This window comes from Azolla caroliniana, unplaced genomic scaffold (genome assembly GCF_043228905.1).
Source record: "Azolla caroliniana isolate FFs.n. ecotype wild unplaced genomic scaffold, voAzoCaro1.0.p SCAF_18, whole genome shotgun sequence".
NCBI lineage: Eukaryota > Viridiplantae > Streptophyta > Polypodiopsida > Salviniales > Salviniaceae > Azolla > Azolla caroliniana.
The window spans coordinates 1998978-2026035 of NW_028230453.1; the positions used below are offsets into that span (position 1 = coordinate 1998978).

The window sequence follows — 27058 nt, forward strand, 5'->3', positions numbered from 1 at the left end:
TTCTTGTTGTACGTATAGAACCTTATAAAGGGCACCCTTCATTTTTATTGAGATGGTTTTTTGATACCAAGTGTGTTTTTAGTTGATATCAGGGGTACTAGTGCACGTATGACACGTATGGTTTCATAGTAAGAAGAAGGATATATGAAAGAAGAATGGCAGTACATAAAAAAGACAGACATAGAGAGAACAAGCATTTCTCCATAGTTATGAATAGATCTTCATAGCTCTCTCCCAATGACGATGACGAATATATTTTCTGATTCCTGAACCCTAAGACTTCTCTTGCGTTCTGATTCGGAGAGAGAAAACTAGACTCATTGCTTTCTGATCCACTCTATTGCAGCAATTGGGGAGAATCACTCATGCCTTCTTCCTCATCAGTCAGCCAGACAGACAGTCTCAAGATACAGTCATGGCACAGTCCAAATTCGAGAAGAGACGCACAACATTTGTCTCTTGCAATTCTTCAGAGATGTCCTGTTGTTAGATCCCGCCTCATTCCATCTGCCGAGTCCCTTCTTTTCCTCCACATCCATCCGACCACGAAAGCAAAGGCTCTTGCAATGGTGAGATCCTTCTTCAGCACAGATCTCTCACATTACGTACAACATGTGAAGCTCTGCAACCGTGGGACAGTAAGCGCTCATCTCTCCCTCCCTTCCATTCATTCCATGTTTGGTTCCTGTAACTAATTTAAGTGGAAAGTACCAAACTACCGCGAGTTTGTCTCTTTATTTCCCCGAATGTAACTGGTTAACACCTAAAAGCGAGAATATGGTAGATGAATTGACCATAATTGGTAGAGGATAGAGGAGGGGTTTAGCCAAGGGGCAAATAAACAAAAACTAAAAAGTATATTTGAGTTTTTCCTTGTATTTGACATGTTTTTTTGTTTTTGTTCCTTGCAGCCAGAGGAGAGATCGAAACTTGTTCCATTTCTTGTTGATAATTCCACAGTCAGATCCATCCATCACAGGTATGTTCTGTCCACATCATTTTTATGATATAGACAGCACTATTATGTATGACATAGCCAAAAGAAGACCAAAGTTTTAGTGTTATTTGGAGTTGTATTGCTCCAGAAGAGCCTTCAATGAACATATACATTTATGCCCAGATTGTAAGTTGCTTTAGAATAATAACTTTGAATATTAAGATATTTGTTATTAAATAATTCACAACCAATCTAGGCCTGTTTTTCTTCTTTTAAATTATTTATTTTTGAGCACTAAATGGTCCACAGCATACTATTGATAAACAAGGGGAAACCTACTCCATAAACCCCTGCTTTTTCCTTAGATTCCCAAATGCCCTCGAGTTCTCATTCTTTCCTGAGCGTCCTTGGTCAACCCAAGAAAGTGATCAGCTGAGCTCATAATTGCTCAAATAGCACTTGTAATTGAGAGAAAGGCAATGAAATGACTGTATAATTATGTAAAAGTAAAAAGTTCAGAAGTGGACAAAAGAATTTATTCAAGCAACAATCTGACATGTTGTTAGTTGGCCAGAAATTGAAGTATATTTTCAAGAACGTTGCCAGGAACTACTTAGCGAGCCATTCATGCAATTATTTAATGTTTTGATGGCAGCTAATTGGAGAGTTGAATCTATAAACTAGTGGAAAATTTTGGAAGGATCATGATATATTCTACGAAGTGGGAGTCTCATTTTGATTGGAAGGCAACACAAATGCCAATCGAGCTTATACTTCCACAAATTGATCGTTGATATTGAACTATGCATTCTCATTAGGGAATGACGTCATAGCTTGGAGTAGCAAAAAGCAACCTACAGTGGCCTTATTTAGTACGGTTGAGTATAGTGGCATGGTCATCACCGCTTGTGAAACCATATGGCACAACCAAAACTTGAAGTACTTCAACATTTGGATCAATGATTCCATTGATTATTTTGCAATAGTCTCAACATCATACGATTGGCTAGGAAGTAGTCACGTATTGAGCAAAATCTGAGGCAGTGTAAGTGTTCTATCTAGTAAGAGACTTTGGGCAGCTAATGTGGGGGAGAGTAGGAAGTGGTTCCGGCTAGAATTATCCAAAATTCGGAATCTTGATGGTTCACATTTTGGAACCGGCTAGTCTAGCTCCTATTTGACATACTTCATATGAAAATCAAAGGTTTAAAAGAACAGAAGTTAAAAAAAGAAGGAAGAAAACCCTGTTGCCTCCGTTTTCTCGTGCATTTATTTGATAAAAAAACTTTTGATGTTACCTAATAGATTATGAATCAAAATCTCCCTAGCTTCTTCGCATGTCAAATCCAAAATTTGTGCCTATAGGCCCTTTCCCAAAGCTCATATTTAGAGGTACTAACTATCTGAAATTGTAGCATCAACTATAAATCTCTTCTAGCTAAATTTTGTAGCACTACTTATGCAAATGTTAGAATAAGTAATCGTCATCATCAATGGGCTGGTCTTCCCCTATGTGATATTCAGGAAAGGGATTACGTAATTATTCTTTCCTTCGGTTTGTCATATAGGCGTGCCATCTCACTCCGTTGCTCTTTGCCTTTTCATTGTCATTCCGTTTGGTGCAAATGGAGATGTGGTAGGCATGTCTCTTTCTTCTCAACAACTAGTTGGCAAAGCCTAAGTAGATGAAACATTTATAACACACATTGTCTATTGGAATAATAGGTTAATGAGGCATAGGAAATCTGTATATGTTCTACTATTTGTTATATGATGGTTCAAGTGTGAAAATTTATGAAGAAAAATAGTTAAATAAAAAAATTTAATTCCTTGTTCCGAATGACATGCAGTAGTAAACAAATGGACAAGAAATTTGAAATTCTGGTTAGGTTAATTAGAAGCAGGAAATTTTCGATTGTTATCAAAACATTTGTTGAACACTGAGGTGCCAGTGTTTGATGTACAGATAAAGCACATTGCGGTGCACTACCACTACATCTAAGAGTGGATTGTAGCCTGAGACATTAATCTCCAACATGGTAGATGCCTTTACCAAAGCACTTGGTGTGGACAAGCTTGGGCAATTTTCAACGGTTCTCGCTCAAAACCGCTTGATCCACTGAACTTGAGGGGGAGAGCAAAATAATAGGCAAAGGTCATCCGAGCTCACTTCCGCTCTAAATGAATTATACAAAAGTAGAATAGTGGAAATCTAATAGAAAGAGAGGCGAGTCACAAAAATGGAATATTGCTACATGCTTAAACTGAGAGATGCAAATGTTTTCAAACAATAATTGAAACCTCAATTAGAAGATAAAATTCCGCTTGACGAAAGGAAATAAGAAATCCACAAATGATCAACATTAAGCTCCTCATGTAGAACCAAAGAAATTTGATATGAATTGGAAAACACAAGAAACTAATAAATACTGCATAAAAATGTAACTAAAGAGAAAAAAAGAGACATTAAGAAAGCATCGTTTTCTCTTATAAAAAGGCGCTTTTGTTGGTGGAAAGAAAGATGAGAGAGTTTTTGAGAGTGTAAATAGATAGATAGTTACAAGAGAGAAAATAGTCTTCTTGTGATGGATAAAACATTGTGGAATCCATTGAAGCTTGTTGAAGTTGAGAAGTTGCCACATAGACGTTTACAAACTCATTGTGAGGCGGGAATTCTCATTAGAGAGAATCTCCATTGAATGTGTGCCTAATTCAAATTTAAGAGATTTTTTAGGATATTAGTATTCTCTAATATTAGCGGTTATGCACCTTAGCCATGTGATTTTTAACCTCTACAATGAGTGGTCAATATGACCATAGCTATCGTAATGGTGCATGGACAAAGTCATCCAATGTGGGCTTCTAGCTCTTTGATTTTTCCTCAAGGAAGCTTGCACCTACAATGACAACAAATGTATAGCTATTGTCCTTGTAATATTTGTTGGGTATGTGAGGAAGAGTGAGAAACACACAAGAGGCACACACAAGAAGCTCAAACAAAGAAGCACTCACACAAGGAAGACAATGGCTGGAATAGCTCTCTCTATTGATGAATGATACAAAAACTAATAGGAGCTGAAATATATATCCCTAAGTACTAAGTACCACCACATATGAGTGACTCATGTATGTGGTAACATGGGTAAAAAACCTCTAGCCAGCACTAGAGTAAAAAGTGCCCATGTATAGGGAAAAATGGTTCACATCAAAGCTACTTGAGGAACACGTAAGTGTAACAAACCCCCCTGGAGCGAATGATGTGAACATGTATAAGGAGTGACAGATCAGCCCCCACAAGGCAATAAGCCTAAAGCTTTGTGAAAAGCTTCAAACTTTTCTCGTGGAAGAGCTTTGGTGAATATGTCTGCCACATTATCTTGTGTAGGCACATACACCAAATCAATATCTCCTGCATGAAGGCGCTCTCTCACATAGTGATAATGCACCTCAATATGTTTGGTCCGTGCATGAAATACGGGATTCCATGCAACAGCCAATGCACTCTGACTATCTGTGAGAATACGTGTAGCAACATCAATCTCCATGCAAAGATCCATCAAAAGGCGTCTTAGCCATATACACTCCACTGTAGCTGTGAAAACTGCCCTGTACTCAGCTTCACAACTTGATGTCGCCATTGTAGGTTGCTTTTTACTCAACCAAGATATACATGAGTTTCCAAGGAAAAAGCAATTACCACTAGTGGACACGCGAGTATTGTAACAACCAGCCCAATCACTAGTGGACACGTGAGTATTGTAACAACCAGCCCAATCACTATCTGTAAAAGCATGCAAGCATGGCTGAGTATCTCTACCATAAAAGAGACCCAAGCTCAAAGTGCCTCTTAAGATGTCTAAGCACGCGTTTCATTGCTTGCCAATGCTTAGTGCCAGGGCTATGCATGAATCGACTCAATTGGGAGACTGCATAATGTATATCTAGCCTTGTATTGCATGCATATATAAGACATCCCACAACTTGTTGATAAAGAGAAGTATCAAATGCATCACTAGAATCCTCAACAGAGAACCTAAATCCTGTCTCCACAAGTGTAGAAACTGGCTTGCAATCCTCAAAGTCAAAACGCTGAAGTAGTTTTTTAACATACTTTCCTTGATGCATAACCATTCCCCCCCTCAACGGATACAAACTGGATGCCAAGATAGTAGCTCAAAAGACCAAGATAAGTGACTTCAAAAGTATGCTGCAAATCAGCCATAAGAAAATCAAGTTTTGCTTCACATGACCCAGTCAAGAGTATGTCATCAACATAAAGAACGAGCACTAGAAGATCAGCCCCATCTTTGCGTACATAAAGTGTGCTTTCAATCGGATTACATGTGAAGCCAAGAGCAATCAAGTGCTTATGGATTTTTTCATACCATGCACGTGGAGCTTGCTTGAGACCATACAAGGCCTTATGCAAGCGACAAACCATATGCTCTTTCTCTTTCGTAGCAAATCCAGGAGGTTGCTTCACATAAACCTCTTCTTGCAAATCACCATTTAAGAAAGCTGTTTTTATGTCCAATTGATGCATTTTCCAACCTCTTTGGGCAGCCAATGCGACCACGGTACGAATGGTAGTCATGCGTGAAGTAGGTGCAAAAGTTTCCTCATAATCAATGCCATATTGTTGTGCATATCCTTTGGCAACCAATCTAGCTTTGTAGCGATCAATACTACCATCGGACTTTCGTTTAATCTTGTAAACCCACTTAGTACCAATCACATTCTTTCCTTTTGGCAATTCACGTAACTCCCAAGTACCATTCTTATGAATGGAATCCATTTCTGATTGCATAGCACTCATCCAATGAGGATCATCACATGCATCTTCAAAAGTAAGTGGCTCCTCATTACATGCTATTGCAACAATAGAACAAAATTACTTGATGCATGGCGAGAGCTTGATCTTGTTTTACCAAGTAAAGGTGCACTCAATTTGCTATCTCACAAAGTTTGTCTCAGCCACCTCGGCATAGTTTGTGACCTCTCAATAGCCATACGTTCATTATGTAATACATCTTCAATATGTACATCATGTGTGGGCTGAATTTCATGCTCATTTTCAGCCACATTTTGTTGCAAATGTTCAGCCATATTTGGTTGGACATTTCATGCATTTTCAACACTTATTTGCTGGAAATTTTCATCCCTTTGAAACTCACTTGGCTGGTCTACATGTCCATGGTCAAGCGCACCACTTTGGAACAAAGGCATGAGTGTATCAAACACATCTTGTGAGTTAACTGTTGGGTGTTTTTTGCATTCAAGAAAAGGGAAAGCTGAATTTTCAGCAAATACCACATCTCGACTCACAATAATTGTGTCCGTCAATGGATGATACAAACGATATCCCTTACTTTCAGCACTATAACCAACAAATATGCATTTCTTTGCCTTGTCATCAAGTTTGTGACGTTGTTGTGATGGCACAAGAGCATATGCCAAACAACCAAACACACGCATATGACTAACCATAGGTTAATGTCCATTCCAAGCTTCATATGGCGTAATGACTCTCAATGCTTTTGTAGGGCAACGATTCAACACATAATTTGCACACATAACCGCTTCCATTCAAAACTTGTTAGGAAGATGCTTTCCTTTAACCATACATCGTGCCATCTCTAAGAGTGTTCTATTTTTGCGCTCTGCAACACCATTTTGTTGAGGTGTATATGGCACCGTACATTGATGTAAAATACCTCTTTCACAAAGAAAAGCATTAAACTCATGTGACATATATTCGCCACCATAATCCGTGCGTAGAGTCAAGAGCGTATTTGCGGAAAAATTTTCAACCATAGCTAAAAATGATTTGAAGCAAGAAAAAACTTCATTCTTTGCTTTCATAGGATACACCCATGTATGATGAGTAGCATCATCAATGGAGGTAACAAAATATACATGCTTTCCAAAAGATGGAGTCTTTACAGGACCACACACATCACTATGAACAAGTTGTAATTTTCTTCTAGTGTGTATATGACTATCTTTTGGAAAAGAAGCACGATGCATTTTTCCAAGAATGCAACCTTCACATGCATGTTTTTCAATGGACTCAAGTGTAGGCAACCCAATAACCATATCCTTCTTTTGCAAGTGAAGCAAACTATTGAAGTTCAAGTGACCAAAACGAGCATGCCAAAGCTCCATTTCAGCCATGGAAGAAGTATGGACAGCCAAGGCATTTAGAGAGGCCCTCTTGTATGTTTCCAAACAATACAAGCCATTGCATAATGTACCGGACATCACGATAACATCGCCATTGCTATAATCGTGAACCATGCACTTATCATCAACAAAATGTACATGAAGTCCGGCTATGGCAATCAAAGGAACCGAAATTAAGTTCTTCTTGATACCGGGCACATACAATACATTCTTTAAGATGACAACACCTCCATTTGCAGCCGAAAGCTCAATTTCTCCTACTCCAATGATAGGATAAGAGGCATTGTTTGCACACACCACATGTCCACCTTTGGGTGCATCTTTCAAGGATGCAAAGAAACTTTTGCATGAAGTAATGTGCTTTGAAGCACCACTATCAAAGAACCAATTCGAATCAATCTCACTTACAACCATACATTTAGAGTGCAATGATGCATCATAATGATATGTAACAACACATGCCCAATAATCTTGGGCCATGTTGGCCTCATCACTCTTTGCACTTGAAACATTTTCAGAAATGGTCATGCCGGATTCCTTCTTCTTCTCATTGCGCTTAACAAGCTTTCTACACTCTTCAATCATATGGCCAACCTTTCGACAATATTTGCATCTCTTCTTCTTTTGCAAATCACCATCATTAGAGGAATAAGTGATAGAGGGAGGTTGAGGCTTTGGTTTTGAAGAACCAAAAGCTGAACCATGATTGCTTTTTCCTTTTTGTGAGATAGCAAGTGCTTGTGTTCCCTCTATCAAACCACTTCTATTCACTCTAGATTGTTCTTCTTGCAAAAGAAGAGACACAACCTCATCAAATGCATACATATTGGTATTCCCTTTTGCAACCAAACGAATAGTAGTAGCAAAGCTTTGAAAAGATTCGGGTAATCCTTTCAACAACGTAGAGACAAGTGATGTATTCGAAATGATTTCATCAATGTTTGCCAATTGCTCTTTCAAATCTTTGATGCGTGTCACATACACATCTACCGACTCATTTTCAGCCATATATACATCCTGAAGTTGCTTTCTCAAATATGCAACACGTGCTTCGTTACGCACGGCATACAACGAAGCAAGAGTGTCCCATGCTTGTTTGGACGTAGAGCATGACCGAATATGTGGAACTATATGACGCTTCACAGAAAGTGCAATCAATGCATGAGCTTGAGCATCTTTTCCATCCCATCTAAGTTGCTCTTGTGTGGGTGGCATAGATGAAGTCACTGTGCTCGAAGATGAACCTGTATTTGTGACAGTATACTGTGAAGTGGTAGGACCGGCGGGGCGCTGATCTACATCTACCACTATGTTCCATAGTTGTTTGGCAACAAGAACATGTTTCATCATGTAGGACCACATTGGATAGTTAGTCCCATCAAGCTTATCTTCAGCTTGAAGCATGCCAAACAAGTCACCGTTGTTTGCCATTTTACCAAAGAACAAGAAAGTGGCAAAATCTTACCTCAACAAAATCTGAAATGAGTGCTGAAAATGCAGCTCACAAACTATCACGCGGATGGCGATTTTGACTACACGAACAACTTCGAAATGGGGGTAAAACAGCAGGGTACCTGCTGAAAATGAGCTCCAAGTGCTGAAATACACTTCTCTATATTCGGAAGTTGATTTGCACAGTAAAAAGTGTGCGCGCCGTGATGCCGTGACGCGGACAACCGAAGATGTAGAGGATGAAGAAGTTGGCTCTGATACCACTGTTGGGTATGTGAGGAAGAGTGAGAAACACACAAGAGGCACACACAAGAAGCTCATACAAAGAAGCACTCACACAAGGAAGACAATGGCTGGAATAGCTCTCTCTATTGATGAATGATACAAAAACTAATAGGAGCTAAAATATATATCCCTAAGTACTAAGTACCACCACATATGAGTGACTCATGTATGTGGTAACATGGGGAAAAAACCTCTAGCCAGCACTAGAGTAAAAAGTGCCCATGTATAGGGAAAAATGGTTCACATCAAAGCTACTCGAGGAACACGTAAGTGTAACAATATTCAAGTGGGTAGGGTATGGGTATATATGCATTATTGCTATTTAATTTGGTTACACATATGATACATGTATGATTTTCTATGGTCCGCACAAGTAATGCATCCTAGTACCTCTCTAGTCTAATGACAAACCCTTGCCCTTAATGATGCAGAAATTATTTTAGAATGGGGGGGTATATGTGGGAACTGAATGAGCTATTTTATTCTAGCATAATATATCCTTTTGCATATGCTCATTGACTAACTTAGGTTTATGTACCTTGAATGGGTCAATGATCCTTGATGTTATTTGACAAAGTCAAAACACATGTTTTTCTGAAATGTTAGAGAATGAAGATGGTTGGTAGAATTAATTTGGAACTATTCAGAAAAAAAGCAAGGATTATGTGCTCCAGATCATTACTATTTGTGACCAAGTACGGAAATCATCATATCATATCATATCATTACGATTCGTATGTTCAAATAACCTTAGTATATTGGAATCATCTCTTGACTTTGCTCGATTATGTGTATAATTAATTGTTTGGATTCTCATATTGATAAGCAATGGAATCATCATGGCATTCAAATTACAAAATAATCGCATGGACACATGCACAGACACGGACACAAGATGCAGTAGGTCAACTGTCAATGGGATCCACGTGGGCATTTGACAGCATCCAAAATTGCGACAAAGCAATTTATTTAGGAAAAAGAAGAAAATGATAAATTTTGTTTGATTAATCAGCATAATCGTTGATCAGTTCATCATCATCTTCATCTTCTTCTTCCTCCTCTGTTTCAACAGTTTCTCCTCACATGCATTCAATTCACATAAATGGAAGAGCGGAGTACTTGATCCTAACCCTGACTCCAGCTCTAACCCTGACCCTAACCCTAACAAAGAGTAACCTTTTCCTTTCTTTTACCTAGCTCAGAACTGAAGAACCATACCCTATTATCGGTGTTATTTTCTCTATCATAGAAGAAACTCCTCAACCCTATATCCTGTTAGGTCTTATATTAGTGCTGCCCCCACCATAACCTTGAATTCAATAGCACATTCAAGTGATGGAACACCCCCTGTTCCATCTCTTCTTCTTCTTCCCCATCACTCTATTTCTACAGAGAAGCGTTGCACAGTCCATGCATTATCCTCCACTCTGTGATCTCTTGACGTTTGAGGATGTAGATAAACTCCAGGGCTCTCATCATTACCATAGAAGCAATCTCCTTTTGCAAGATTCGGCAGCTCGGCGCAATCTTGCAGGGGAGAATTCTACCTGGCAAACTCTCTCAGGTAAAAAAGAAGCTCCAGGCTTTCCATAGTTCTCAGCTAACCTTACAAGTCCATGTTTTTCTTCATTGTCTCACATTCACAGATGAAAAGGAAGGTTTTCCTGTAAGAATTTCTACTCTATGTTATATCCTAGAGATGATGATTATGTTATATGTGCATGTACGTCTTAGAGAGGTTATATAATGAACTTTTATATGTGTATACTGGTTGTAACGATCAAATCATCTACGCAATTGTAGAGAAACACACTACACACTATCACATATTCCTACCAGGCACACATATAACACGCCTTCACACACGCGCACACATATCGACCTGCCTAAATGCCTGTACTTGTAGAGGAGTAATTCCTTCTGTACTGTTACAGAAGCTATTCTATCATTAGTTTTTATTGCAAGGAATTAAAATTAACGTAAAGATTACGCTTGCTATTACAAAAAGAGTATGCATAAACCTACCTATAATACAACCAACATAGATGCAGAAACTTAGTCTTACAATGTTTATTTAGACTTGATAAATATATTTGTTCGAAGCTTCTTGGTTATTACTCTAGCCATGTTGGCTATGAAGTGAACATACAAAATAGGGCAAATTTCATTTACAATATAATTTTGTGGATATTTTCTAGGTTCACCACCCCTTTTAGTATCGCGTGGCGACAATGGGATTTTTCCAGATCAGACACGCCTTGCTTATGCAATTGCAAAGAGTTATGGTGTACCCAGTTCAAGTGCTTTTTTATGCGATGTGCAGATAACCATGGATAATGTCCTTATATGCCGCACGGGATTAGATCTAGCTTCCAGCACCACTATCAACTTAACACTACCAAACTTATATACCAAGTTTGATGTCAATGGACAAACTGTGTCTGGATTTTTCTCCATTAACCTCACCTATGATCAAGTTGCAAATAACATAACAGGTCTTGCTCTCTATTTTTGCATTTAAATAACGAAAAAGATCTTGATTTTAACAATGTAACTAATATGATTAGTCCTGATCAAACAAGATGTTAATACAGAGAGTCAAATAATGTAATTAAATAGACTAATCTTTAATCCTGATTAAACAAGATGTTAACACAATGCTTTTCTTGTTGACATGCCAGCCAAACAAGCAAATCCTGCACGGCGATCACCATTTACACGCCCAATCCTTAAGCCTGATTTAGCATACAACTATACTAGTGGGCCATTGTGGATAAACGTTGAGGTTATACTCTAGTCCTTCAATATATCATACTTTGCATCGTGAATAAATCTATGTATGTACATGTACATGACATACGTGTGTATATGTGTTGTGTGAGAATCTCATACCTGTTCGCCCGTTGTCCAGTATCCAACCTTTTATTCGCAGAACAACTTTGATGTGGGTAGCGCCATAGCTTCATTGCCACCAGTTACCCCTATTGCTTACCTCTCCTCACCAGAGGTTGGGTTTTTGAAGGATGTGCAAAATAATTTAACGAATTCCACCGAGTTTATACTCAAGTTCTGGACAAAGGATGAGATAGAGCCAAGTACAAAGCAGAGTTATGGGTCTCTATTAAACAATCTTACTTCCATTTCAAGCTATGCATCAGGGATCTTGGTTCCCAAAGACTATATCTGGTCAGTGAACAATGATTCTGGCTATTTGGTATCTGACAGTGGACTGATTTCTAAAGCTCATGATGCAAATCTGGCTATATATGCCTACGATTTTGTCAATGAACTGATTCAACCATCCATTTATAACTATAGCTTCAATCCTGTTCTTGAATACCTCCAATATGCACCCTCAACAGGTCCCAATGTGGATGGATTTTTCACAGATTTTCCAATTACTGCATCAAAGGCCCTAGGTAAATAAAATAGTGCAGTTCCACTTAAAATTTCCCAATTCGTGATTCTGGAATCAGAAAAGCACTAAAGTTACTTGTATTGTTTTAATGCAGCATGTTATAGGAGTATTCCATCTGTGAATCAAACAGGTAAAAAGGAAAAGATGGTTATTAGAGTGAAATCATTTGTGTTTGATCAAAGGCAAAACATGAGTGAAATCATTTGTGTTTGATCAAAGGCAAAACATGAGTGAAATCATTTGTCTTTGATCGAAGACAAAACATCAAAATAACCTGAATTTGTTGGATATTTATTATGGAGAAGAATTACCACACCATCCTAGAAGAGGGGGTATCCTGCTAATGGCTGAAAAATTCTAGGGGGTATGCTCGTAAATATCCCAAAAGTTGGGGTATCTTGGGGTTTCACCGTTTATTCGATGCTATGCTCTTCTTGCTATTATGTAACGTTACTAATTTTTTTAACACAGGAAAGCAGCCCCTGGTCATTTCTCATGGTGGGGCTAGTGGTGATTATCCTGGTTGTACAAAGCTCGCATATGAAGGTGCAGTGAAAGGGGGGGCTAACTTTATTGATTGCCCTATACAGATGACTCAGGATGGAGTGCCCATATGTAGGGGATCCCCTAATCTGCTGAGTAATACTGATATTGCAGCAAATAGTGATCTTTCTAGTCGTGTTTCTTCTTTTCCGCAGTTGAACCCCCCAAAGGGTATTTATACTTTCAACTTAACAGTGAAAGAAATCCAAAGCTTGAAAGGTATTATGCACGTGGATTGTTTATATCCTGAATCACAATGTGAAAGCACTGCCTTTATTCACATTACGATGATAACAAATTACAATCCTCTTGTTCATGACAGCAACGATGGATAATTCTGATTTCGAAGGATATCCTGTGCAGCAGAATACTGGGTATGATGGCCAAGAAGGCATCTTAACGTTTGTAGAATTCCTAGATTATGCCAAAGATCTAAGTGTCAACATCCTTGTTGACATACAGGTATCCTTTTATTTATAACATTCTCTTCTTTCATTGAGAGATGAACACCCCCTATCAATTGAAGATTTGAAGCATTACATGGCCTCATGCATTTGTTCTCACTGAAGTGGATATTGATTGTTTGAAACAGAATGGTTACTTTCTGGAAACACAAGTTGGTATCGATGTCATTGGAAAAGTACTTTCAGTTCTCTCTAATGCAGGGTTAAAGTCGGACAGAGTTGTGATCCAATCTGAAGATAGTGCTGTTCTTAAGCGTATTAGTCAGACCAATAACTACACATTGGCGTATAGGGTTTTCGAAACTAATGTCACAATCACTACAGATGTAGTCACAGAAATCAAGGCCCTTGCTACCTATGTGACGTTGCCAAGAGCATTAATTCAACCAACATACAATGGTTATCTTTTGAATAATAGTCATGTGGTGGATCAATTCCATGCACAGAACTTGAGTGTTTTTGTGTCCTACCTTAGAAATATATATATCACTTTACCTAATGAGTATGAGTCGGATCCAACTGCGGAGATTGATACAATGGTTCAAATTTTCAAAGTAGATGGTCTAATAACCACATCTCCGGCTACAGCAAAAGCTTATTTGAGTAAGCCAACCTCCCTCCCTCTGTCTCGTTTCAATTGAATGATGAAATACATTAATAGGACTTCATGATTACAGAAGGGGAGTCTGACCATCCTTCTCCCTGAATAAAAGAATAAAAAGAAAAGAACAAAAACCATTTACCTATTCACATATTTGTTCCCATCAGAAATCCAGAGCCCATTTTGAGATAGCTTGTGTTGTTTTTTTAAAGCTTTGTTCTGCATTCATGCATATATAGAGCATACATGGATATAAATATAGAATGTATGTCTACTGCATACAAATGTATGTGTACAAATTCACCTATATGTGAAAAAGGTATATATATTCATGTATGTATGCGGCACATATATATAATTATGGATATGCATTCTCTGAATGTACACATGTATGTTTGCATATGTATTCCCAGCATGTTCATTTTTTTGTACATATAAATGTGTGTGTGTGTGTGTGTGTGTACATGCTTGTATATATTATATATTGTACAATGTATACTGTATAATATACATGTATGTTTGCGAGTGGGGGTTCTTCCGTTTTCTTTTAACATTTGAGTCCAACCACAATTACACTGAGATGTTATTGTTTCAGGCAATGGTTGTTTGAACAACAAGACAGAGTTAGGAGGATTAGGTTACAAACCTCCTACTATCACCCTTGGTGAGTTCTTGTCTGGTTATACTCCAGGACCTGGACCCGTCCTTGATGTTGACAAAAATCAAACGACATTACCACTTTCAGCCAGCCTGAGCCCGACTGCGAGCCCTGATACAACTGTGAGCCCAAGCCCTAATGCAAGTACAAATGGTGCTACTACCACAAATCCCTGTATTGCTTACATGTCACTCATCATCAGTATCGTTGCTTTTGAATACCTTATGAGTTGATTGTCGTGATGTTGATAACATTTCATCATTCCATAAATAATCCAGAAACATGTGTTTGTAGCATTATGAAAATTCGATGGTTTTTATTATTATCCTTGTCTTATGTATAGAACCTTATAAGATGGGCAATCTTGTTTTTGATTGAGATGCTTTTTTTGATGCCAAGTATGTTTTTAGTTGACATCAGAGTTTGCCATTGTTGATTCAAATTGAATATTGCTAATGGTCAGAAAAGTTTTAGATAAGGATGACATCAAATGTTTTGCACTATGTTACCTATGAGCTTCTTGATCCCCTCAATCACTCCTTGTACGCTGATGTGAGGCTCAAAAAGTATATATGTATATTTTATAAATGCTAATGCGAAAGTCAAACATTGCTAGATCTTTATGCACACTATAATGGATCCCCCAATGTCTATGGAGGCTTAAAGATGACGAGCTCTTAGCAATGTCTTAGGATGTTATAAAGAAGGAACTAGCTAGTTTTCTTTATATAATAAAACCCACAAGGCTCCCAAGCCACCACATGTAGGTCCTTATGGGTTTGTACCAATTCTTAGGATAACTTGTTTCCTAACAATCCTATCCTTAACCATGAATATTAGCTTTAGAATTGGTGCTTAAGGATCCCTATGTAGAGGAGCAATATTGAGGCTATGCAATTTTGTTGCAAACTTGCATGTAATGCCATATTGCAAAATATTTGACCAGTGGTTTAAAAAGACTCACCATCATCATCTATATCCATTTTTAAATGGATGGTTTCTAAATCTTGTGTATGTATTTGGGCGAAGACATACAACCATGGCAATTGGACCAGATGGAAGCGCAATGTGCGTCACATGTGAGACCATATAAGTGTATAGTATAATGACTACTTCAAAGGCAGTTCAAAAAATGAAGATCAAGAGGTCATTGTTGACCAAGCAAAGACCCTTAAAGTAGAAATTAGCAAGCTCAAAATTTTGCATGCCATCCATAGGATTTGGTATTTTCATAGGGATTCACTAGTGGGATATTGGAGATATGGTGAAAGAGGAGTGCATATCTAGTTAGATGCCATGATTGATATGATATATGACAAGATGTTATATAACTAGGTGAGGCAACTTAAGAAGCAGAGTCCCTTACAAAAGCAACAATGATCTATAATGAAGTCTATGGGAGACCCTAACAACCATGAATCAAAATTTAATTAAGGTTCTTGGTTATAATGGTTAGTGCCCTTCATTGTCATTTAATATACCCGAGGAACTATGTAAATTTAAAGAAGAAATGAGAATGCATATTTCAACCATTTCTATAGTTGCTGCTTTGGTGTATTAGGTTTCGCTTTAATGCTTATTTATTTAAGAGGTCACTATTATAACCCATTGCTCTACAACAATGCACGTTCCTTTCTTTTCATCAACACATTTAACGTTGTTTGGCCCTTACGCTACAAAGTCATTTCAATAAATCTTAACACCACCACCGTCATTACACATGACAAAGAAGTTTGGATGGAATGTCGGCATAGGGGCATGTATTCCAAAGATGAGACTTATGGTGTTCTGACATCTGGAATTGACAAGCTTATTTGTGGTCGTTGATAGCATAACGTACGAAATGAGGTAGTGAGAGGAGTTATCACGTGAGGGAAATTTTGGGTGTTTCGATATCGTGATCAATGGTAAGGGTTCTCACACTATCGAATTGAATATGATAAGATGAGATGTGAAGAGAGAGCATCTCAAGGTGAGGTAGTGCGAGGAGTTATCGTGCGAGGGAAAGGCGAGTGTTTCCATAATTGTGACTGATGGTTTTGGGTTCTCACACAATTGAGTCGGGTAAGACAGGATGAGAATGCCACACTATTGAGTTGGGTAAGACAAAATGAGAATGTCTCAAGATGAGGTACTGAGAGGAGTTATGGAGCAAAGAAAAAAACCGAATGTTCCATCCAATATGGTGATTGTGGCCCCGATGGTTCTGGTTCTCAAAGAATTGAGTCGGGTGAGGCAGGATGAGAACGTGTGAAGATGAGGAGGTACTGATCTAAGTTATCGAGCGAAAGATAACCGACTGTTCCGAGATCGTGACCCGATGGATGATGGTTCGGGTTCTCACACTACATCCATCCATCCATCCATCCATCCATCCATCCATCCATACATACATACATACATACATACATACATACATATTGAGTTGGGCCAAAGACAAAGACAAAGACAAAGATGAGAAGAGAATTAATGTGTTGTCTTTGTCTCAAAATTTCAATGTACAATTCATTCATTTCCTGGCCTTTAGCTACAGAGCATACAGAGCAGAGCGCTTGTAATCATCACAGATCTCCAACCCCATTCTTCCCCTTCCTCTTCGCCTCCGCCTCCGCCTCCGACCATGGCCAGTAAAACAGAGGAAGAATGGCGCGCCATCCTCTCCCCAGAACAGTTCAGAATCCTCCGTCAGAAAGGCACCGAGTAAGTAAAGAGCTTCTTTCTCTCTCTCTCTCAATTGGTAAAAACCCCATTTTTGTTGTAAACCAATTGTTTCATGGTCCAATTTTGGTCTTAGAAGACGTTAATATATCTTTCTTTCTTTCTTTCTCTCTGTCCTAGAATCCGTATCTGGTTAAGAGTTCAGAATTGATCTAGTTACCGCTTCGTACAAGTAACCCAACAAATAGATCTATGGGGTTACTGTAAATGGGTTGTTTTTGTACAGCTAGAGAAAATTATGTCCTGTGTTTTGCATTTGTTTGAATCATATCAGATCTTCGATAAGGATATTAGATCATATTAGATCTTTGATAAGGATATTTATGTGTATAAACACATATACTTACACACGTGCACCTATATACATGCATACATACTCACGTATACTTATGCACAGACACATCTACTTTTTTCTTCTCGTAAATCATAGTATTATTTGTGGGAAAGCTCAGAGGGACATGAAAACCCACAATGAGAATTTGTTCAAGCATGTTAGTTTAGAAACATTCCAGAATCAGATACTAACATAAGTTCGTTTGTGTTTGTTATGTGTCTCAATCTCATGAGATACATAACAAAAACAAACGAACTATCAAATGGAAAACTTAAATAAATCAAATTGGATGAACTGTCGAATGGAAGACTTAAATAAATCAAACTGGATCACAATCAAATCTATAGAGAATAGTCTGTTCAAGTGGCCATAGAGATGATTTTTCTTGATTGAAACAGCCACAAATAGGGAAAAGTTTCTATTTAGATTTTGCCACAGAAATAAAGCTTCCTTAAGAGGCAATGGAATCTGCTGCATCCCTTTGACTTGTCATTTGCACCAAGCCAATGTCTTCTGCATATGTCGCACATCAGTACAAAATATATACAACCATGATTTGAGCTGTAATCCCATATATGTACCTTGTTGACTAATCTATATCTATATCTATGTCTATGTCTATGTCTATGTCAATGTCTATGTCAATGTCTATGTCAATGTCTATGTCAATGTCTATATCTATATCTATATCTATATCTATATCTATATCTGTCTCTGTCTCTATCTATGCTGATTTTTTAATCATATTCTATGCATATGCTGTGTAGTTTGGGTGTTTGATTTGTATTTGATCAATCTATGGAGAGTTTTGGTCAACATATAATTATGGATTGATGACATTTGATCAATTGATTGTATACCTACAAAAGGATTTGCAAATATATATCTAAATGTTTTTATTATATAAAATCAATACATGCTGAAATTTGACCGGTCTGTTGTATGTGTAGAAAAACATAGACCATTTTTTTAAGACCATAACTGTATAGTTTGATATATCACTGAAATGATGGAGTTCTGACCTCAAGTCTTGTATTGATACAAGGAATCAGTTGTGATATATTAATGCTAGGTATGCAATGTTATGAAACAATTGCATCAAATCTGAAAAACTCTTCCTGCAAATGTTTATGTTTTTACCACTATTTTTGTATATTCCAAAGTGGTTATTGATCATAGAAAGCCCCAAAATAGCAGTGCACATAGACATGTAGAATCAGATTTTTCGCCAAACAAAAAGGCACCAGAAAACATGCTGTGATAAATTTCAGTAGTTTCAAACAGATTCTCTTGCATAAATGCAATCCACCACATTTGAGAGAAATTTCAGGTTCAGTCCTGAAAAATACTATTCGACACTGTATAAAAACTTGTTTGTGTCATGAAATCTAAAGGCTATGATACAAACTGAAAGAAGTTGGTGACCCTAGAAAAACTGGGTGTAGGTGAGTCGGTGAGAAAGAAAGAAAGATATATTAACGTTTACTAAAGGCCAAAACCGTTTCATGAGACAAATCAGGATTACAAGTATGGGTGAATTCATGATATCCATATTAAGGGTGAAAGTTTTACTAGTCAACATGGACAATGGGGAAAGTTCCTCATCCATAGACAAGTAACTTCATAAAATTTCTATACGAAACAAAATATATAATATGCTCAAAATTTTAAGGATAATAGCAGATAAGTGGTTATATGAGTCAGGTATAGGTACAATTTAGGATGTAGGTTCCTAATTAGTAGATATCATGATCTAGAAATAAAAATCATATAAAAATATATATAACATGCACTAACTCTCGAGCATTTGATTCTTTCATAACCCTTTAGTTTTAAGTTACAACTTATACATTTAAAATTGGAGGTACTAGTGAGAAAAGGTAAAGGGACCATTATATATATATATATATATATATATATATAGAGAGAGAGAGAGAGAGAGAGAGAGAGAGAGAGAGAGAGAGATATTAACGTCTTTTAAGAGGCCAAAATGGCCTATAAGACCAAATAAGAGATTACATCTTGAGTGTTGTCTCGTCTTTGAGAACAAATCAAAATAAAATAAATACTACACAGTAAATATAAAAGTAAATAAGATGAAAAGAGAAGAAACGAGGGAATTTGGTTTTTGGCACATGTGAGATTCTCAAGTTAGGTATATTGTAGCTTTTGTCTTCGAAAGATCTCTAGCATAAGTTGATCCAAAATGGAAATGTCTCTGAAGCGAGGGAAGCACCTACGATGGTGGGAGATAATGGCTTTTATCTGTCGATGACAAGGGTGTCGAGGTCGTGGTCCATGGGGCCGGGGCCTATGTGCATGGGAAATTGCTATTGCCCGATCAATTGTAACCCCTTTGTTATGTCCTGGTCTGGGGCCCATTTGTGTCTCCCATGATGGACTTGTAGCATTAGTAGGAGTGATGGGGCTAAAGAAAGTTGTGATTGTTCTTTGTGGATGAGCTTGTGTGGTTGTATTCTTCAACAACTTTTCCCGATGTCTCTTGAGCTCTAGCAAGAAAAGTCCTAGGCATCTTTGGTCCTCATATTCCATTACCTTGCGTCGTGGGCCAAAGCCTTCTTTAAAGAGGCAATGGTATCTTCCTCTGATGTCAGCATGTAAAATGGGCACCCTCCGTTCTGATCGAGGGGGGGAGTATATGTCTTCTGAGTTTAATGCATTTCTGGCTGAACGTGGGATAAAAGGTGTATGGTCAAAAGTCAGGCCTTACCACATAGTTTTTGGCTTGAGGCTGTCATGTGTGCAGCATATGTACTCAACAGGTGTCCCACTAAAGCACTGCACTCTATCACTCCATGTGAAGCTTGGCATGGCCAAAAGCCATCTGTTGCTCATCTGCGTGTTTTTGGTTGTTTGGCATATGCATTAGTGCCTAAACAACAACGCAAAAAATTGGATGATAAAGCAGTGAAATGTATTTTTGTAGGATACAGTTCTGAAAGTAAAGGCTATCGTCTGTATCATCCACAATCTAAACGCATTTTGGTTAGCCATGATGTTGTTTATGTGGAGGATGCAATTCAGCCACTTCTTTCATGTACGAAGGAGACATTAGTTAGCTCTAGAGATGTGTATGACACTTTGTTGCCTCTGTTTACAAGTGGACAGAGAAGTGTTGGCCCACTTGAGGCACCTTCTCAGCCTTTGGAAGCTACTCATAATGATGCAATCATTCCATTTCTGATGCAGATCATTCTATTTCTGATGCAGACTTACATGATGCACTTATTAATGAGAGGGCTGATATAGAGGCAAAGATTGTGCCTAAATGGCTGTTGCAGACTTTGCAAGACAGTAAATTGGATTTTCCTTTGTCATATCGTACTCGTTCGGGTTATCATAGTGCTTCTTTTGCATCAGATTGTTATGCTATGGCTACCTCTAGTCTTTGTGATGAGAATGAGCCTGATTCTTTTGATGAAGCACAAAATTCAGAAAATTGGATGGCTGCTATGCAATCAGAATATGATGCTATTATGAAGACTGGTACATGGTCTTTATGTGACTTGCCTCTTGGCAAGAAGGCTATTGGCACTAAGTGGGTATATAAGCTAAAGCGTAAACCTGATGGAACAATTGACAGGTATAAGGCTAGGCTTGTTGCGAAAGGTTATGCCCAAGAAAAAGGCATTGATTTTGATGAGACCTTTGCGCCCACCTGCTGTATGATTACTATTCGTAGCATCTGTGCAATTGCTGCTGCCCAAGAAAAGTAGTTGCTGCAATGACCCTTGCAGAAGCATTTATAGGTGTAAAACCCTCAATATCTCATTTTAAAGTCTTTGGTTGTGATGCTTATGTTCACATTTCAGATCATAAAAGGACTAAATTTGAGTCCAAAACCAAGAAATATAAATTTCGTGGTTACAACACACAATCTAAAGCCTACAGGTTATGGTTTTTAGAATCAAAGTCCCTAGTCATCTCTAGGGATGTTCATTTTGTGGAGTCTAAACCGGATGACTCTAGGATTTCACCTGAGTTTACGGTTGAAATCCCAGCTCCTCCGGAATCTCGTATTTTAGACGAAGATGTCTCACCTTCAAGCCCCCCATCTCCTCCTACTTAACCTCTAACTCCGCCAACAATTCAAACCTTTCCCTCAACTCCACTCGTTTCCCCTCCCTCTACACACCAACTTCCACCATTTCCCAAGTGGCTTCAAGCCACCATTTGTGATTCTCATCTCGCCGATGCAAAACTTCATGAGTATACATCTAGTTCTCTGACCAACATGAAAAGAACATGTAGGTCACAACGGCCTCTTCACCCATGCAACTTTGCCTTACTGTGCACTGTTGTGCAATCACAAGAACCCACAACAGCAAAAGAGGCCCTTGTTCTTCCAAAGTGGAAAGCAGCAATGGAAATTGAACTTGATTCCATTGAGCGGAATCATACATGGGAGCTGGTCCCACAGCCTCAATATCGACAAATCATTGGACTGAAATGGATTTTCAAGACCAAGTACCATGCTGATGGCACTTTGGATAAGCACAAGGCACATTTAGTTGCAAAAGGCTACTCACAAGTCGAAGGAGTGGATTACGAGGAAACTTTTGCTCCAACAACAAGGTACACCTCTATTCGATGTGCACTTGCACTTGCTGCTCACAGCAAATGGCCCATCTTTCAAATGGATGTCGAGTCAGCCTTCCTTAATGGTGACTTGAAAGAGGAGGTTTATGTTGAGCAGCCTCCAGGTTTCGAGATTTCAGAGCAGAAAAACATGGCCTACAAGTTACACAAAGCCGTGTATGGCTTAAAGCAAGCTCCCAATGCTTGGCATGACAAAGTTGATACCTTCTTTCTCTCTCTTGGGTTTCAGAACTGTTAAGCTGACAGCATTCTCTATGTTTTTTCCCACTTCCCAGGCATGCCATTGATCAGCTCCTTGGTCGACTCAATGTTGAACCGCCATTCTGGAGCTGAGAGGAGGTGTTGGAGGGTGGCAGCTCCAAACCTGCACTCTCTTTCATCTTTATTATCTCTATTCTACATTCTCTTCCTAGATTTGTCACTCTCTAGAATCTGCAACTCTTTAAATGCCTTTTTCTCTCGTCCACTTTTTCCAAGATATTCCCTCTTATTCCTACTTTATTGTACCTGGTAGTACAAGAGTCACTTAACTGCCAAACAACCATTTGGATGGGAGGAGTTTGTTACACCCAACAATTTGTGCTATAAGAGAAGGATCGACTAATATAATGAACTATACTTGAGAGATTAGTTAACGATAAATACATACAAAATGATGAAGTACATTTTCAAGTAGTGGTGTTGTAGAGATCACTTCTTCCATTATGTTCTCTCTCTCTCTTTATGTATTCTGTGTTCTCTTTTTGTCTTATTTACTTATTCTTTTTTACTTATTCTCAAAGACAAGACAACACTTCTGATTTTCTTTGGCCTCTTAAAAGACGTTAATATATATTTCTTTATTTCTATTTGATGTTTCTCTTTTGATGTGGTTTTTGGTCTCTTTTACCTTTCTCACTTGTACTGGACTTTTAAACATAGAAGTTGGAACTTAAGCCTAAGTAGTTAGGAAAAAATAAGGACATGGAAGTTAGAACTTGGGAATAACGAGTTATGAAGAATAGAATGCTCAAGAATTAGTACATGCTATATATGTATTTGATATGCTATTTATTTCTAAATCCTATATCTACTAGCAAATATATATGGCTGATTATATAACTATTTATAAATTATTATTCTGAAAAATTAGAACATATGTTATATTTTGTTTTTGGATGGTCATTTTATAGAGTTACTTGGCTATGGATGAGTAATGGATTTTTCCTTGTGTCCATGTTGATGGGTAAATTATTTCCATTGTAGTCCTAAGATATTTTCAAATCTCTTTTTTTGTCATGTGCCATTTTCAGAGGCCTTAGACGAATGGATTGCCATCAAATTCTCTAATTGGTAATGATGTTGTGTTTGAAGATGATGAGGATGTTGCTTTACATTGTGCGATTATGTTGTGGAGATTGTTGAACACTGACTTTCTTGATGAAAATGGGATGGATACACAACTTTTGTTCTGCTAATGTTGGTAATCAGAGTGGAAAGTTTTCCTTTTTTAGAAGTTTTGTTATCCTTGGTGGTCCATGCATGGTGGATGACTAAGATGATGTTAATCATATTCAGTGGGCCATTAGTAAAGCTACAATAGAATAAATTTCTCTGGATTATTTATCTTGATGATGGAATTGTTGCTGATGTCTTTGATGAATCTATGAAAATGTGGATGCTGACCTATTGTTTACAGCAAGTGATGCACGATTAAAGGCCAATAAGTGTTTTCACCTGAAGATGCCCATGAAACCTGAAGGATTGTTAACATGCTCTGAGGAGATGCTTTTTTTTATGATCCAGGTTATGTTGCAGATGACGTACATGATGTGCACAAGTTGCAAGGGTTGGGTCTTGGATGGCAGAAGATATGTTACACAAGATGAGGTACTGAGATAGAGAGTGATTCATATCTGTTGATAGTGCTAGTTTGGGTGGAAGAATCATATGATAAGCAGATGATGTGGGATACTTATTTTGATGATGGTTGTGATAGTGAAAATGATTATGGAAAGGTGGAGAGTGACCTTTCCTCTAGAATGTGTATCAAGCTATGCACTAAAAAAGGTCAACTCACATGGAACCTGTAAATAATTTGTGCTTGAAAAGATACCTTATGTTTATGATCCAGGTTATGTTGTTGATGACTTACACGATGATCTACAAGATGCAGGTGTTGTGTCTTGGAGTGGCAGAAGATATCTCACATGAGATGGAGGGTGAGTTGTGTGTGGAAGTTATAGTTTCGGTGCAGGAAGGTTTATGAAGAAGCACATGCAAGGATGGTAGATTACCACTGAGCTGGATGAACTTATAGATTAGTCTACAATTATGTTTTTTCTTTGAACAACATGTCCAAAAAGCAGATAAAGTGAAGATGATTGAAATGAAGCCCTCAAATATGGAAAGAGAGAAATACACAGAGGTAATATATGGTGACATGACAGATAGATAAATGATTTATATGAGAATACACAATATGAAAATGATGATGCTGTATGCAATTGTTTTAGCAGGTAGATCATGCATAATATGCTCAAACTTGATTTGTTCGAAACTTTTGAGGGCTATGATAATGTTTCATTGTGATGTGTACAATTTGATTAGTGACACGATACATGATAATCAGGCATTGACTTTTGAGGTTTATAATAATGCTTCATTATGATGGGACAGTTTGATTGGTGACATGATACATGATGGTCACACATAGACAAGACATGTACCAAGATTGCATTTGATGATGTGAAAGAAAAATGCATGGAATGCTCAAATACTTTGGTATTAGATCTAAAGGCAGATGGATGGGTGCTCTCAATGATTGAATAATAAGGGTGTCACCTGTTTTTTGTACATATGCAAGGCTGGATCTGATTATCTTTTCCAGAAAATAAGAAAAACGAACATAGAGATGGTGTTATTAGGAAACTATGAGTAGCCTTCCGAACGTTTTTCACCAAGAGTGTCAAGCATAGTTGTTCAGTATATGTGCAGATGGCATGATATATACATCAATCGTTTTGTAGAGTAAAATTAGCTACTTCACAAAATCCACTGTAGAAAATTCTGCATCTTGCCATAAGTGCAATGGCACTGCATTTTCTTTGAACAACAATCTAAACTCTATTCATTTTTTCAGTTGATTCTCTGTGTGTGTACTACTTACTGTGTGAGCCTTGCATATGCTCATCCATTGAGGGTTTTGGATATGGATGTAGCATTTCATTCCTCAGAATGATAAGACTTGGCTTTAACTATCACCTCTTGTTTGATTCAACCTAACGCTCTTTGCTTGTTAATCACAAACAAGCAAATAAATAATTCTGGGAACTAGACAATGGTTTTTGTTTCTTCTCTCAAGGATGTGTCACGAAACTTCATTTTGTTTTTTAGTCCCCTTTCTGTTACATAGAATAGAATATATTAGTACCATGAGGAGACCAATTTTTACTTTTGGGATCAAATCAATATATCATCTTGTATGTGACTCCTTCCTAAGTATTTTGTAGTATAAACGCTAAAAATAATGTGTACACATATGTGCTCACCCTTTGGTGGAGAATTGAGTATGACACTTAATTATGATGCCCATCAAACAAGTCAACTTACTTTTAGTGAATTACCTTATATGGTGAGCATGCTAGAAGTAAATGATATTCATCCTCTAGGTCTTCATTGCACACCTTACATATCATCATACTTGGGTGATGATGTCATGATGCTACCTCAACACATTCATTGTATGATCAAGTTCAGAAAATTGATTTTTTCATCCTGAAACATTTGACGTCGTGTTTTTTTTTCAGGTGGGCAGGGACTGGGAAGTATAATAAGTTCTATGAGGAAGGAGTTTATCTATGTGCTGGATGTGAGACACCTTTGTACAAATCAACAACAAAGTTTGACTCTGGTTGTGGGTGGCCAGCATTCTTTGATGGGGTTCCTGGTGCCATCAACCGGACTGTATGATCCTATATCTCAACTTTAAAACCTTGTATAAGTAAAAGTAAAGATTTGTAATACATTTCAATGAAACTTACTCATTACATCAATGAATGTTTACGTTGTGCGCCATGCTTTATTTATTTTTCATTGTGTACTCAATTCTCCAGATGGTCTTTTCATTTCTAGTATTCTTGACTTATTATATGCTTGACTTTTCATCATCGTATTCCATCAGCTTCTGAAACCTAATGGAAATGCAATCATTGATTAGTCTTTTTCTTTAGTTGCATATCTACTTGATCCTGTGCTTGAAGAGAAATAGATAAACGTGTGTTGGATGTTTCCTTTTACTGGACCAATCAATTTGCAGTCTTTTCAATTAAATGCTTATACCTCTTCATCTAATTTTTTTCAACTAGAATGGTTCCTATGGTCGGGACTCAGTAATAATGTATGCTTGCATTATGCATGTGATTGATAAATAAAAGAATTATGCTTCTATTGTAGGTTGATGCTGATGGACGGCGTATTGAGATCACCTGTGCAGCATGTGGTGGACATCTAGGTCATGTTTTCAAGGGCGAAGGATTTCCGACACCAACTAATGAAAGACATTGTGTTAATAGTGTCTCTTTGAAGTTCACTCCGGCAAACTAATCATGACAATTATAGTAACGATACTCATATAACAATGATTATGTGTTTATGTATGATATAATTCATTATATGATGATAAAATATTTTCTTTGGATTTCTCCATGTATGCTTCTTAAGGGAACAACAGAACTGATTCGTAATAAGATGATTTTATGTTTGATTTTCTAATTGTTATTTATATGCTTTGCCTCTCTTGGTGTGGGAGTTTGACCTAATGCTTACAAACCCTTTCACCTATACCAGAGAGAGGATGTAGAGTAG

General features: G+C 37.7%; 3 protein-coding genes across 6 annotated transcripts; all 3 read left to right on the forward strand.

Moving 5' to 3' along the window:
- The first annotated feature begins 135 nt into the window (after positions 1-135).
- LOC147852032 (uncharacterized) lies at positions 136-10078 on the forward strand. 3 transcript variants are annotated; one of them, XM_087334262.1, is made up of 3 exons: positions 136-638; positions 912-979; positions 1622-1971. In XM_087334262.1, the coding sequence occupies exons 1-3, from the start codon at positions 366-368 to the stop codon at positions 1674-1676; spliced, it is 396 nt and encodes a 131-aa protein (XP_087190388.1). In that variant the 5' UTR covers positions 136-365; the 3' UTR covers positions 1677-1971. The 3 variants fall into 3 exon arrangements, with proteins under 3 accessions (XP_087190388.1, XP_087190389.1, XP_087190387.1); XM_087334263.1 differs by having other exon boundaries at positions 147-638; positions 1593-1970; XM_087334261.1 differs by lacking the exon at positions 1622-1971 and adding an exon at positions 9930-10078 and having other exon boundaries at positions 183-638.
- LOC147852033 (glycerophosphodiester phosphodiesterase GDPDL4-like) lies at positions 10015-14779 on the forward strand. Its single transcript, XM_087334256.1, has 9 exons — positions 10015-10421; positions 11056-11352; positions 11539-11642; positions 11769-12276; positions 12370-12405; positions 12747-13037; positions 13141-13280; positions 13411-13885; positions 14479-14779. Exons 1-9 carry the CDS (start codon positions 10193-10195, stop codon positions 14772-14774), a joined length of 2376 nt encoding a protein of 791 aa, XP_087190382.1. The 5' UTR covers positions 10015-10192; the 3' UTR covers positions 14775-14779.
- Positions 14780-17105: 2326 nt separating this feature from the next.
- On the forward strand, positions 17106-26965 carry LOC147852034 (peptide methionine sulfoxide reductase B2, chloroplastic-like). Of its 2 annotated transcripts, XM_087333951.1 has the most exons (4): positions 17121-17241; positions 23999-24082; positions 26002-26158; positions 26648-26965. In XM_087333951.1, the coding sequence occupies exons 2-4, from the start codon at positions 24054-24056 to the stop codon at positions 26795-26797; spliced, it is 336 nt and encodes a 111-aa protein (XP_087190077.1). In that variant the 5' UTR covers positions 17121-17241; positions 23999-24053; the 3' UTR covers positions 26798-26965. The 2 variants fall into 2 exon arrangements, with proteins under 2 accessions (XP_087190076.1, XP_087190077.1); XM_087333950.1 differs by lacking the exon at positions 23999-24082 and having other exon boundaries at positions 17106-17241.
- The last annotated feature ends 93 nt before the right edge of the window (positions 26966-27058 follow it).

Coding starts and splice junctions, on each gene's coding strand:
- LOC147852032 (XM_087334261.1), top strand. CDS start 366: ATGCCTTCTTCCTCATCAGTCAGCCAGACAGACAGTCTCAAGATACAG. Junction 639..911: donor AGCTCTGCAACCGTGGGACA/GTAAGCGCTCAT, acceptor TGTTCCTTGCAG/CCAGAGGAGAGATCGAAACT. Junction 980..9,929: donor GTCAGATCCATCCATCACAG/GTATGTTCTGTC, acceptor CTGTTTCAACAG/TTTCTCCTCACATGCATTCA.
- LOC147852033 (XM_087334256.1), top strand. CDS start 10,193: ATGGAACACCCCCTGTTCCATCTCTTCTTCTTCTTCCCCATCACTCTA. Junction 11,643..11,768: donor CATTGTGGATAAACGTTGAG/GTTATACTCTAG, acceptor CCCGTTGTCCAG/TATCCAACCTTTTATTCGCA. Junction 12,406..12,746: donor TCCATCTGTGAATCAAACAG/GTAAAAAGGAAA, acceptor TTTTTAACACAG/GAAAGCAGCCCCTGGTCATT.
- LOC147852034 (XM_087333950.1), top strand. CDS start 17,162: ATGGCCAGTAAAACAGAGGAAGAATGGCGCGCCATCCTCTCCCCAGAA. Junction 17,242..26,001: donor CTCCGTCAGAAAGGCACCGA/GTAAGTAAAGAG, acceptor TTTTTTTTTCAG/GTGGGCAGGGACTGGGAAGT. Junction 26,159..26,647: donor CTGGTGCCATCAACCGGACT/GTATGATCCTAT, acceptor CTTCTATTGTAG/GTTGATGCTGATGGACGGCG.